General features: G+C 38.7%; 1 protein-coding gene across 7 annotated transcripts in view; it reads left to right on the forward strand.

Moving 5' to 3' along the window:
- The first annotated feature begins 3,128 nt into the window (after positions 1–3,128).
- The window catches only part of POSTN (periostin), a 32,634-nt gene continuing 21,613 nt past the window's right edge, over positions 3,129–14,149 (forward strand). For 6 of the 7 annotated variants that reach the window (XM_036904939.2, XM_036904940.2, XM_036904938.2 and 3 more), the window contains exons 1-6: positions 3,130–3,307; positions 4,620–4,718; positions 8,377–8,441; positions 10,118–10,275; positions 12,389–12,553; positions 13,465–13,611. In XM_036904939.2, coding sequence (XP_036760834.1) covers positions 3,189–3,307; positions 4,620–4,718; positions 8,377–8,441; positions 10,118–10,275; positions 12,389–12,553; positions 13,465–13,611 — 753 coding nt within the window. In that variant the 5' untranslated portion in view covers positions 3,130–3,188. Of the gene's footprint in view, positions 3,308–4,619; positions 4,719–8,376; positions 8,442–10,117; positions 10,276–12,388; positions 12,554–13,464; positions 13,612–14,149 lie in introns of all 7 variants that reach the window. The other variant, XM_036904937.2, reaches the window with a different exon arrangement.

Below are 14,149 nucleotides of genomic sequence, written 5' to 3' on the forward strand. Positions count from 1 at the left end.
TTCTTTGGTTGCATAATAAGCCATTTCTTTTTCATTAATGACTTACATTTCTGGGTCAGACCTTACAACCCCGAAGGTCAGATTTAATTGTCAAGATGCCAATCTTCCTCCAAACTGCTAAGAAAATTCCACAACCAGCCCTGAGGCAGGGTCCATTCGCGGAGCAGAAGAAAATGGGCCTTTTGTGGAGAGAAAGAGACTGGCCCTTGATGAGGGGAAAGGAGAGAATGTTTCTGTGTTGAGATTTTTTAATCTTTTCTCTACAACCTAGACTTCCTTTTGTTCCTGTTCTCTGGGCCTGTTTCCTCCCCTCCCCTGCCCCGACCTGTCGCCTCTGGGGTGTCCCATCATGAGCTGTCCTGAAGCCAGGGTCCTGGCTGGCATTGCCTGGCCTTCCTCTCTCTCCACAGTGTCAGGTCCTATCCCCCTTCTGGGCACGGCTCGGCTTTTTAAGCAGCAGTGGTTAATGTTTTTATATTTCCCCTAAAATTTTCCTTTGCTTGGAATATTCTCCAGCCTCTAAATTTACACATAGTTTATCTGTACAATCTGGCCCTCATTTCCAAGATCCTCTTGATGGTGTTACTCATCCTAAGTGTAAATATTTGTTGTGCTTGTTGACTTGCATGGGACTTAACACAAGTTCCAAATATGATGCTCAGAATGGATTGACTTCAGACTCCATTATTGGAAGCTCTGAAAAGCAAGATTCAATGACCTTGTTTTTAGTATAAGAGCATCTATGATGCTTTTTACAAAGACGAAGGCTGTTGTCTTCCGTCGAAAGGGAGCAGTCCTCTTTTGAAATACGAAGGCATCTCATTTTCCCTGCTTGCCTCACGCAATTATTTGTCCGTGTAGACTACTGAAGGAATCAGGATGAATGGAAGCCATTGATTCTCATGGATAAAATTATGGTCGCAAGGAACAAGGTCAAAATTGTTCTTGAAAATACTCAATGTATTTTCAGTTTATTGCAGGCGCTATTAAGACAATAACGACAGGAAGTCACTGATCCCACTTTCACCCCTACACTCATCAAGTCTATCAGTTACATTCTAGACTGTATTTAAAGAATTATTTTACTTGATACATATTATCCACAGCCATATAGTCTCTCTGTACCTCATTCCTTCCCCTCCAATCCAACCCCATTGGATTGAAGCAGATTTCAGCTTCATTACAGAAAAGCGTACACACCGTTGCAGCTGTCTTAAATGAAAAGGGTTGCATCAACAGCAGTGTACGTCCCAGTGAAGAGGGGGTCACTATTTGTAATGGTGATGTTGGCGAGATCCTGCATTTTCAATTCACTTATTCATCTGTAATTCCAAAATTCCATTCTATGTCCTAGAAGATAAGTAATCTGTACTGTAACATTAGCCAGTCTAGACTTGAAGATTTTATATAACTATGTTAATCAAGAATGCTCTAACAGCTAATTTGCTTGCATGAAGTAGAACTTATTTTCATAAAACAGTCATTCCATCCTACTCAATAAGCAATTACTGACCACACACCAGTTGCACAGCCTGAGAGTAATAGAAACCTATTATATAAAGCACACAAGTAACACACAGGCCTGAGTTAGAATAATTTCATTCAGAAAAATAGAAATCATAGATTAATCTTCTCACAAGGGACTTGGAAAGAATATAATTTATCTCTTATGCCATCTTCTTTCCAGCTCTCCTCTTGAATTGCTCTTTCATTTTCTATACCTTAATACCAAGATTTTAAAATTGCAAACAGGCCTATGAATCCTATTTCAGCATGCATTGTTTCATTGAATACTTTCTTAATAAACTAGCAGCAAGCTTCGGAATTATTTCAGTGCCTCAAAGCAAAAATCTTTTGGCCATTTCAGTGTAAGTCTTCTTACAGCTCGGTCTCCTCTGGCCCAGTGCAGCTCCCCTCCAAGCCCTTTCAACTGGACAACACGGTGGGTCTGGGTAAAATTCTCCATCTTGCCAGTGGGGCAACAATACTGATGCGTCACCAAGGAGGGGGCACTTTGCAACATCTATTCAAATGACTCTTTACTTTAGCAGAGCGTGCAACTTGTTTATGCAAGGAGCACTTTGCAGTCACCATTTCAGCTTCTGGGTGACTTCTGACATGCAGATTTCTTTTATCCAAAGTGTTCTGAACATTGGACACGGGATGGTGTGGAGTGGTGAGAATGTATATTCTCTTGGCCAGGAATTGTGTAGTGTAACATTAAGAGACTTTAGTTTACTCTTGATAAAATAAGAAGAATTCTGGCAGTGCCCCTGTATCTTCACATGCATTTACTATCGCTACAGTTAGATTAGCAATACTTGTTCCAATAGAGGCTGTGGATATTTTGTCCAGTCCTTAGCAGTAGATACGCTGCCTAGAAATGTGCAACATCATGTGAAGTATGTCATGAAAAGACAAACGTTTCTCTTTTCTGCTTCATTTCAAGAGTTAGGGAAACGTGCCAGCAGGAGATTTATGTTAACTCTATTTATTCCTTAATAACTGAAGAGAGAGGTTAAATGGGAGGTATCTTGCTAGCTTAGTAAGACTGCAAGGAAAATGTGACCTCTCCTACATGCTTCATCAGCAAGTGAGAATTCTTATTTCATATTTTACGCAAGTTTTAAACCTTTTAACATCTGTTTTTAATCAGGAGTCATATACTTCCCTTGTGATTATCAGACTTACATCTACCTTTGCTATCTGCTGAAAAAGAATGACCTTTCAGTTCTGATGTGAGCTGGATGCGACAAGATGTGGCAAGATCATACAATGACCTTACTGAGCACAGAGACGTATGCTCTGGAAGGGAGGACTGCAGAGTATTCCTTAAAACCCAAACTAAGTCATTTTCCATTAAAAACCCTGCAAGTTCCAACAGAATAAAGCTGAAAGACGAACATGCAGTGAGTCAGTTGTTAAAAAGACAAGAGTAAATAGTATAAAAATAAGAGCAACTGTCTTCACAATGAGAAGACAAAGAACCCCCATCTGTTCGGTAAGCATAACGAACAAAGGCAGATTTTCACGGCTGACCACTTGAAATTGCTGAAGTTTTCTGGAGAGAGCTCAGATTGCCAGGTCGCACACTCCCTCCCACAACTCTGACATGTATATAAACCCTGAGCTCTCCAAAGTCCACTGCCAGTTCTCTTCGTGGACTCACTGCAACGGAGAGACTAAAGATGATTCCTGTCTTGCCCACATTTTCTCTGCTCTTGCTGGTTGTTGTTAACCCTGCAAAGGCCAATGGCCATTATGACAAGATCCTGGCTCACAGCCGGATCAGGGGCCGGGATCAGGGGTAAGTCAGTGGTTTGGTTTTACAAACCTTTTTCTTCTTCCTTAGCTTGTTATATGTACAAGGGTACATAAAGCTCCTCATGTATGTTTCAGGGCTTTTCCGTACTTATTAAAAGTAGTAAGACAAAGGGAAAAAAAAGAGCATTCCTGATGTATATATGTTTTAAACTTTAAGAATTACTGTCAAAATAACTTGTGTAAATTGCTTTTTATGAAGCAGTATATAATTTAAATCTAATTAGCAATATTTAACAGGGCATTTCTTTATCATTCAGTTTATTGGTAGTGTTTTTATTTCCTTACACAAAGAATGAGGTTTTTAAAATAAAAGAATCTGTGGTTAAAGTCTCCCATTATGAAAACAGCTTTGAAATATCTCCGGTGATGTGGGGGAACAGTTCGTTTAAGTTATGTATAAAAATTAATAATGAGTAATGTAACTAGTATTCTAAATGTTTTGAAGCATTTAAGAATGTTTTGACATTTGCATTCTGTAAAATTTGCAAAGATGATTTCTATTTCTTAGGCTAAATATAACTACAAGTTAGTCTTTTAAAATTATCAGACATAATTTAATTTAACCAACCCAACCTTTTATAATTCTTTTTGAAATGGATCTTGGCACTTCTTCCTATGTCTTGGAAGGATTTTCATATGGCTGAGAACACCCCTTGCCTTACAGTGCAAGGAAGACTTCCATCTCTTCAAGAAAGAAAAAAAAAACACTTCAAATTCTGGCAGAGGATGTTCTGATCTATTAGTTCCATTCAAAGAAATAAATTTTCCCTCATGCAGCCATATTATTTAAGTTTAGCCCTCATTTATCTCTGTGATTCCTTACCTAGAAAATTACAGAGTACAGGGTTTTTGGATAGAGAACACATTTCTTTTGCTCCCTGGTACCTCATTGTTCCAGAATCCCAAAACCACTCTCCACCCAAATTGAGCAGTGATTTAAAGAGTCAGTTTGATTTAAAATGAGTCAGTGGATTATCAACTAGTAAAGGTAATAAAACACATGAAAACAAAATTATGTTAAACTTAATGCTTATTGACTATTCCTATTAGATAAACTTTTGAAACAGCGGCATCTCACTTCCAGAGATGTATGATTCTCTCACTCTTTCTCTCCCACAGACTTTAGTTTTTCCAGAGATTCAGTAGGATTGGATCAAGATTCATATCTGTGCAAGACTAGAATCACTTCGTTGAAAATCAAATCCATGTGTTTGTTTTCTAACCACCTGGCCTGCAGGTATGAAAACTAGTTGTCATTAGGTCATTAACTCTATTTCTTTCTCTCTGTCTTCCAGGCCGAACGTCTGTGCCCTTCAACAGATTTTGGGCACCAAAAAGAAATACTTCAGCACTTGTAGGAACTGGTATCAGGGTGCCATCTGTGGAAAGAAAACGTAAGTCTCATCTTTTTCTTAATTGGCCAAGTCCAAAGACAGCACCGTGCCCTTCCTTGGACATAGGCACCACTTTAAAAAAAAAAACATTTTCCAAAATTGCAAGCTTTAAAAGAAAAAGAATGGATCAGGTATGTGAATAAATTCTCCCTGCAGGTCTCCCTATGCCAGTGGCCTCCCACACCCCCAACTCTGTGTGCCATGGAGGCCTGAAGTGGGTGAGTCACAGGGCATCTCCCACATGCAACTTAGTGTAGGAACAGGGTGAGGGATTGACCGTGCCCTGGATTCCCCTGGTCTGGCTTTCTTTCATCTTGGGTCAATTAATCCCCATGCCTCAGTTTCCTCATTTTATAAAAAAACAAAAATGGGCCCGAAGAACAAACTGATTTGAAATATCAGGGCTTCTGAGACACAAATTAATGTCTGTCTATAGTCCTTTGGAAATGATCGCAAGTACTCCAGTTTATTCAGATTTCATCCAGGCTTGAAGTTGGAAGGGTCTGAAGTTTCATCTCTTCCTTTAATCCAGTCAGTCCGTCTCAAAGGGACAGATCCCTGGGCCCAGAAAAGGCAGTAAAGCCCGCCACTAGATTCACCGTGCATCTCTTCAAAACTTAGTTACGTGCTTCACTGGTTAAACTGAAATTTGGAAAACGTTTTTTATTACTTCATAGACATGCTTATTGGTTTTTCAGTAAATATTGGTCCGAAAAGTACAGCCCTGGGCATATAAAGGTGAGAACTACTCACGTGGCCCGGATTCTTTCCAAGTGAAGGAGCTGAGTCATACACAGAGGAAGTTACTAGAGCAGAGAGGTCAGCGACGCCACCCCGCCCCCGTCTAGAAAGCAGCGCGGGTGACTCCTGCCTGCTTCCCGTTAACCCGGGCCCTGCCCTCAGTGAAGGAGGCCGAGGGCCGCGCGTGGACGGAGCCGGCTGAGGACACCACTGGCAAACGCCAGGTACTTGAAACAGGTGGAAGGACCGGAGGGTTAAAAACTTACTCCTGACTTAATAATATAGGTACAAATACTAAATGCGGAATCACCTCCCCTCTCGGAGCCTGGGTTTCTTTACCTGTGAAATGTGGATTTCATACTTCACAGTTTCTGGAGGTAAAAATGAACTGATGGAAGTGAACTTGCTAGGTCACTAGCTCACACTACCAGTTGTCCTTACATGTAAGCTATGTAAACAAGTGGTGCACGTAGGTAGGAAGAGCAGTTGGGACCAGACGCTTGTGTAAAATGCAAGGGTTGCTCTTCATTGCCAAATACGAATCATGTCTTGAAGGCATGTGACCCGAGCTGCCCTGTGCTTCTTCAGGGTGACCAGGTCTAGGACCCCTCAGGAGGCTGCTCTTCCTGTCCATTGCCTTAGCAGAGTTTCTCCTGATGGGCTTTTCGACCAGGGCATTTTTGCTGTTAGCTTGCTGACATGGGCTGGACTGCAGAGCCTCTCACACAATCCCAGGGCAAGGCGCTGGTGACAGCGATCTCATCCCTGGTGCTGGCCAGGCCCCAGCTGGGCGTCCAGGGCTCTGAGTCTTCTTTCTTTGTCTTTCATACTCTTTGTTACCTTGAGGCATGTTTGGAATGCACACTAACTATGTAGGAAAGGACTTGCTCTCTGAGATATTTGGAAGAAATCATTATTTCTGGAATAATACATCCTTTCTGGAAGCTGGGGATGTCTGCTATAATCTTTCTTTAGCCATCTAAATATACTGGAGATGCCAAGCCTTGGACAAAGCATATACCAAAATTCTTTCTTGTTCTCTATTAAAAAAAAAAATGTCCTGCTTTGAAGCCTGGCTTTTTACCAGAAACATAACAGTGTCTCCTTTGTTAAATTATATAAGCTTATTTCCCTCACGTAGCTTCATTTTCACAAACACATTTACATCTGTGCTCTGAAATAAATGTAAATGCTAGTTGCTAGTTTCAAATAACCAAATAAACCAATAATATTTATAGGAAGAATGTGTGATTTGCCTTCTGCTTGCAGCTGCTGACGTTTCCAAAGAAAATTTCTTCAGGACTTTTCGTGACAGATGGCAGAAATGTCTGTCCTCTGGTTCGCTCTGGGGACGTTGGGGAAGGAGCCAGGCAGGTCTTACGCAAACCGTGGTGTTTCCTAGGTTGAAGCTATTTCCCAAAACACATACTGGTCCAGTCATACAGGATTTTGTAGACTTCCTTTCAGTGACACTTTCGGCTGGCATTTCCATGAGAATTTAGATACTTTTGAGAAAATGAAGATACATCTCCCACCTTTAAAGATGTGCACAGTAATGACTTTTCTGTGTTCTTTTTGGCCCTGCTGACCGTATGGAAACCTTGAGTTTGGTGTAGCATATGTTTTCTGCTGAAAAAGACTACTTTTTTGTTTTTAAATAGCAACTCACATAACCATCTTGTTCAACTATCAACTGAAATTGGAATTTTATCCCATCTGGTGTGTTCATTCTCTACAGTAAAGGTGTTCCTTAGGTCATATTAGCATATATTATAGAAGTTTTGTTACAGTAATAATTTCCTCTTCTATTCACATTTTACTTCAAGGAAGCATAATTAGTACTGGACTAAATAATATATAGTTCATGTTTTATTGTTTGTAATATAGACAAAGCTAAGGTTTAAGCAATTCGTAATCCCTTGGAATACAAATATTCAAATTTATTTATATGGGAATCTTTACAATAAAATTGCTACAGGGGCCATATTAGGATTTGTATAAGGTTCCCATATAGTTTGTATATGACGCTGACCATTATCGATATTATTTTAAAATTAGAGAACAACTTGAAAGTGACATTTCCCCCTTCATTTTGCCCATATTTTATCTATAGACTATGTGTATGTCAATATTCCATGCCAGAAACCTTCTTCTCATCCATGTTTCATATTTCACTCATACATATGCATATCCATAAATAACTGTGCTATAAAATTTACATTGAGAAAATAGAGAAATAGGAATCCAAGATGACAGGCAGGACCACAAATCATGGAAAATCAGTGAAGGTACCTGGTTTCCATTTGAACCTTATTTACATTTTTAACTATGTAAGACCATATCTAAAGTAAAAACATTCTACTTTTTGAGAGTTCTTATTGTCATTTTTATCATACCAAGAAAGAGTTTTTTATTTCTGTAATTTGTGCATTATTTTAATTAGCAATGGAATAGCTTTTTGTGATTGGAATGGGTTACTGTATTTCCTGATGTGTCTAGTTGCTAATAACCTTATATTAATAAACATTTCTAGCTATTTTTAAAGCATCATTTTATTTGAGCTTCACAACTACCCTGTGAGTAGGTATTGTAGCTACTTCATCCACATTCAATAGCTGAGGAAACTGGGACTCGAATTTGTTGAATGACTTGCCCAAGCTCACACCTCAACCCAGTAGCAGAACTGGGACCAAACTCCATTCTTCTGACTCAGGATCCTGGAACTCTTCTACTATATCCTGAGGCTGTCGAGAGAAACCCAAATACTATAAATTCCTTGGTGTTGGGAAAAAAAAAAAACTGATTCTAGATTCCCAGTAATTCATGACAATACATAACAGGTCTTTGCTAAATATGTGTCAAAATGCATCCCATGGAGTTCCTTGTTTTAATCTTGAGTTTCTCCCAATGCACACAGGACTGTGTTATACGAATGTTGCCCTGGTTATATGAGAATGGAAGGAATGAAAGGCTGCCCAGCAGGTAAAATTTCAGACGCTGAGTTAAATGAGCTTGTTTTGTGTGAGGAAAAGGTGGTGGGATAGCTCAATTTGCAGAGATGCCAACTGAGGGTGGGGAGGGGGGTTAGCACCACAATAAATCCAACATAGAGCAGCCATACCCTGGTGTCATTCATGAGTTTGCTACGGTGATAAAGCAGTAAAACATTTCATGCATTTAATGCTGGACTGTACAACTTAGTCATATGTATAAATTAGACTTAGTCATAGGTATAAATTAGTTCAACTTCCCTTCAAGAATGAAAACCCCTTCTATAAAAAGCCTTTCTTTGAACTTGCCTTGAAATGTGGAGCTGACTAGCTGACAGGGCATCATCTTCTCTAACTGAATAGCTCTTATTTCGGAACGTTCTTCATACTGAGACTTGGTTTCCTACAACTCCGCAAACTAGAGAAAAAGTAGCTCTTCGACCTCCTCTTTGAAATAACGGCCATTCAGATATTTCACACCAGCCATCATGCCCTTCCTCTAGCAGAATCTTCTCTGCTCTGGGCTCATGGTCCCCAGATCTTCTAAGTATTGGAGGCTTCACCGTCCTGGACACCAACCCATTAAAAGCCTCCAGTCACTGTTTTTCTGAATGTGACCCCGGCTGGTGTCTACAATCCATGTGGGTCTGAGCAGCGAGAATATCAAGACAAATATTCTAGTTTGGGGGGCTCCTGAACTTTGGTTAATGTCATTAGTAACCATGGCGTATCATTAGCTCATAATGAATCTGTCATCAATTAAAATTGAGTATTGGTCTGCTCTCAAGTCAGGTCTTTCTCTAGAATTTGTTTTTTCAATGAATTAGGCATAGGACTTACATGCAACTCTGTTACATTAAATCCGTTTATTTTGACACATTTCTCCCATCCTTTTGAGGTCTTTAGTCCTGATTTTATAACTTAATTTAACAGTGTGTCACCTAGTTTTGGTATATCTATCACAAATGTAACAACCACTTGTACAATATAATCCAAATCATGATAATTTTCAAATCAGATAGGGTTAAAAAAATAATCAGTTGGCTACATCAAATTTCTGGTTGAAACTCATATATTAATCTTTCTGCTGAAGTTCAGGAGAAATATTCTGGAATACATACTTCTATTTATTTCCTTCCTGAAATTATGATGAAAAGAAACAAGCTTATATATTTGTTTTGGGAACCCTAATCTATAAATATTGTATCTCTAAACATAACAATATTATACCATTTAAGAGCTTCAAGCCAACATGAAAGAAATTATTTTGCTGTTTTCAGTGAAAAGTGAAGAGGAACTCTTTGTTTTCTTTTCAGGAAAATAATCAGAGATATTTACTGATAATGGTAATTGAACTATTATTGAGATAGCAAGATTGACATCTAAATAGACTAAATAACAAGATCTTGGCTCACAGCCAGATCAAGGGTGACAATTTTAAGTTCATTTCCTCTCAACACAAACCATGTATTTGTTTTGTGTCTTCGATAGTATGTTCTTATTTAGCACTCAAAAGCAACTTCCATATGCAATTGATGATTCATAGAATTCCACTGTTAAAATTATCAGTTAAGTGTATTGGGGCACTTAGTGGAAAGTTTACATGATTATGAAATAATATTCTTGAAACATTACCCAGAGCACTTACTCCTTTCTTGAACATTTCAGTTTTGCCTATTGACCATGTTTACGGCACCCTGGGCATTGTGGGAGCCACAGCGACACAGCGCTATTCTGACATCTCAAAACTGAGAGAGGAGATCGAGGGAAAGGGGTCATTCACTTACTTCGCACCGAGTAACGAGGCGTGGGACAACCTGGATTCTGTAATTCATTATTTTTGTTACTCTAATCATTTTTGCTGTTACTGTTTTCTCATTTTAACTGGTTTATTACCTTTGAGATCGATAGGATTTTGTATCTTTCTATTGTACCTACATGAGGAGACATACAAGGATGAGCTGCTGAGTAGAAGGGGGAAAGCATTTTAAGGCAGCCATAAATGGAACAACTCCCCAGCAGGCTCATAAACGAAAAAAAGGCATTTCCCATTATTCTATTACTGCTTCCTTCTTTCTTTTTTGATTGTGGAGAAATGTAGTTAATTTTAGATGACACATCTAATAGAAAAGTAAGAAGTCTAGTGGAATTTAAAATTTATTATAAGCCATATTACACAGATATTAATTAAGGTATCTTAATTGCAGATAAATGTAAATGACTGTTCAGATATTGCCAGATTCATAAACATGTGTGTAGATATTTAAATGAAGCATTTTAAGTGATGCATTTGATTTTCAGACTTTTTTGAGCATAGCCTGATTTACAGTACACTAAATTATGGCTTAATTTCCAAATCTGTGAGACTGGCATAGAAATATATTCCTATTCTTCTACTTGATATGAAGAGGAATTGATAATTACTATGAGTCAAATAATATTTACTACAACTTAGGTAGATTCCTGCAGATGTTATCTTGCTACGTGAACTGTGTGGTTAACTGCTTGCCTTATAAAACTCTCCTGCTTGTCTTTGAGCACATCTCTCACCACCCTTCTGTTCCTTTCACTGATTCATCTTCTCTTTGACTTCAGAGTGGGTCTCATTAAAGCCTCTTTCAGAAACTAGACTCTGCTCCTTACGCACATTTCTGATGGCTTCAGCTATTACTTTAGCGCATTTAACCAGGAAATCTGTCTCTTGTATTTGTTCTCCTTGGAACCCCAGGAGAATACTTCTAATGTCCACCTTTTCTCTCCTTGGATACACCATGTGCATCTTTACACAAGAAGTTGTCTAAGACATATGCTATTTCCTTTCACCCCATAACCTTTCTCTCCAAATTGCTTTCCTGCTACATTTTCCCCATAATTGGTAGCACCAATTTCAGTGTTCAGAACTGAAAACTGTGAGTCATCCTTATTTCCCTTCTCTCCAATTCTTACCAGCCACTGTTAGTCACCCATATCTCTGTTTCCTCTGCCTAACACCCTTATTTCTGCTATGCATCTTCACCAGATTAACCATCCTAAAGCCCAGGCTAATCACTACATTCCGATGCCGCAAAATCTTTGGGGACTCCCACGGCCCATCCGATTCATGCTTCACTCCAAGCAGCTAAGTCCTCAATGATACTGTCCCACATACTTAAAAAAAATTTTTTCCTAATGTTATCTGAGAAACATAAAAGCATGTGCCAATCAAACTGGACAACTTCCGCTCCCCCACATTTATTCTGTGTCAGCACCTGGACTTGGAATGATCATCACACTGTCCTATGCTTTCTACCCTTGAAGGCCTATCTCCAGACTTGAATAGCTGGCCTTCCTCATTAACCCCTGAAAGCACTTTTCTCTCCTGGCCTTTACCTTACTAGGTTTATTTTACCTGCTGCTATATGATAAGCACCCTAAAGACAGAGACTTCACCTCTACTTATCACAGTATTACCCATAGCACCATGTATGGTATAATATAATATTATGGTGTTGGACCAATAAAAAGGTGCAGGATCGTTGAATTCTTGAATTTGTTATGGAATAAACATGAAAATCTTGTGAAAGCTCAAATATTATATACAAATATAATGCCACATTTGCTTTATTTGCTACTCAAAATACTTTAAATATCTGATAAGTTCATATGCCAAGTCTTCATCTTACATCAGATATCTCTTCATCAGCATATTCATTAAAAAAATTTGTTTTGTCTCTTAAAACTTATCCAGGGACTCTATCAGATTCAGGACCCTTAACTCTGCACCTGAACTTACAAAATTCCTTAACCAACTGAAATAATATAATTGTATTTATATTAATTTGGTTTGACCATCTGGATAATGCAGTGAGAGAGTAACAAGAGAGTAGAAATAGAGCAGTTATAAGAATTTTAATAACGAGCCACAATAAAATAAACTTCTATCATTTCAATTTTTCCTAGGATATCCGAAGAGGTCTGGAGAGCAATGTTAATGTTGAATTACTGAATGCTTTACACAGCCACATGGTGAATAAGAGAATGTTGACCAAGGACTTAAAAAATGGCATGATTATCCCCTCGATGTATAATAATTTGGGGCTTTTCATTAACCATTATCCAAATGGGGTAAGTTGCATTAATAAAAAGCACATAGCTGAATAATGTCACTCTTAATTTTTTTCTGTAGCTTTTATATAATGTTCCCAGAAATAGCAAAATGCTAGTGAATGTAAGTGCCATAGCATGACCATCCCCTATAGCCAGGGCACGTGTGTTTCTAATTCAGTGACTGATTTCTACTAAAGCGTGATTATGAGGAAGAAATTCAATGGACAGTTCACCGACAGCAGACTTAGCTGTTCTGAAAAAGGAAATTTTAATAGTTGATGTGTTTGAAAAATAATAATCAAAGAAAAAATAACAGGAATTCATCAGAGAAACATCAAAGAATAATCAGAGAATGAGTATTCCTTTATTCACCCTCTGGCCACTAGACTGATTTAGGTCCTTACACATTTGGACGAGTCTTTGTGGGAAACTTCCAACAGGGTCATAGGGCTCTTTCAACAGTCATATTTTCAGGGACAAAAAAGGTCAGCTATGAGGCAATAATCAGGAAACCACTGGAATAGAGCAGATCATACTTGTGCAATAATCATTTCTCTCAGAATGTAGCTTAGGACCAATTAGACTTCTTTGTGTGAATCATTGACCTACATTAGAAATTGCTTATGACCATCTCTGTAAAAGGAAGAGAAGAAGAAAAGCAGTAACTCAAATGCAAACACGCTTCTGCCTTACTTTTCTAGATGTGTTAAGTAAAACAGGACTTGGCTTCTCTACTGGTTCTGTTTTCTCTTAGTTTCCTTTTTAGATGTAGCCATATATAAGTCTTTCCTGTCAGCATTCACATTCAGAAGATTGCATCCTTCATGTTACATTTACAAGTATAAATGAAACACAGGTAACGGCCTTCAATCTCAGTGGTCGGTGGGTAGCTCTGATTTCTGCACTTTGACCTTTCCAAATAACTCTAGGTGGTCACTGTGAACTGTGCTCGAGTCATCCATGGGAACCAGATCGCAACCAATGGTGTTGTGCATGTCATTGACCGTGTCCTGACACAAATTGGTACCTCAATTCAAGACTTCATCGAAGCAGAAGATGAACTTTCATCTTTTAGGGTAAGTATAAGAAATAACAACAGATTGTCTTGCATCATTGAAATTCCTCCTCTTTTCCTGTCAGAATCTAACATCAGAGAATGTGCATCCCTTTGTTTACCCTCTGGCTGCTATACTGATTTAGGTTCTTGTGTGTTTGCACAAGAGTCTCTGTGGGAAACTTCCAACAGGGTCACTGGACTCTTACAACAGTCAAATTTCCAGGGACACAGAAGGTCAGTGGTGAGATAGTGGAACTTGCTCTCACACAATAAGAATGCTATTTTTAAAAAACCTGGCAGACATGTCACAAATACCTTTCTTAAAATGAAAAGATTTTCATTTTATACATTAGAAATCATCTCACATGAACTAACAGTATTTATGTGGACATGCTGAAGGTTAGTTATGTCTATAACTACAGTGCATTCAGCGCCTTTATGTGTCCATCTGTTATTACATGTGGTGCTGGACATGCTAAGTCACACAAACATGGGCAGAATTCCCATTCTTACAAACACAGTTCGAGGAAAGTTGGCAAGAACATTGTTGGTTGTGC

This window comes from Manis pentadactyla, chromosome 2 (genome assembly GCF_030020395.1).
Source record: "Manis pentadactyla isolate mManPen7 chromosome 2, mManPen7.hap1, whole genome shotgun sequence".
Taxonomy (NCBI): domain Eukaryota; kingdom Metazoa; phylum Chordata; class Mammalia; order Pholidota; family Manidae; genus Manis; species Manis pentadactyla.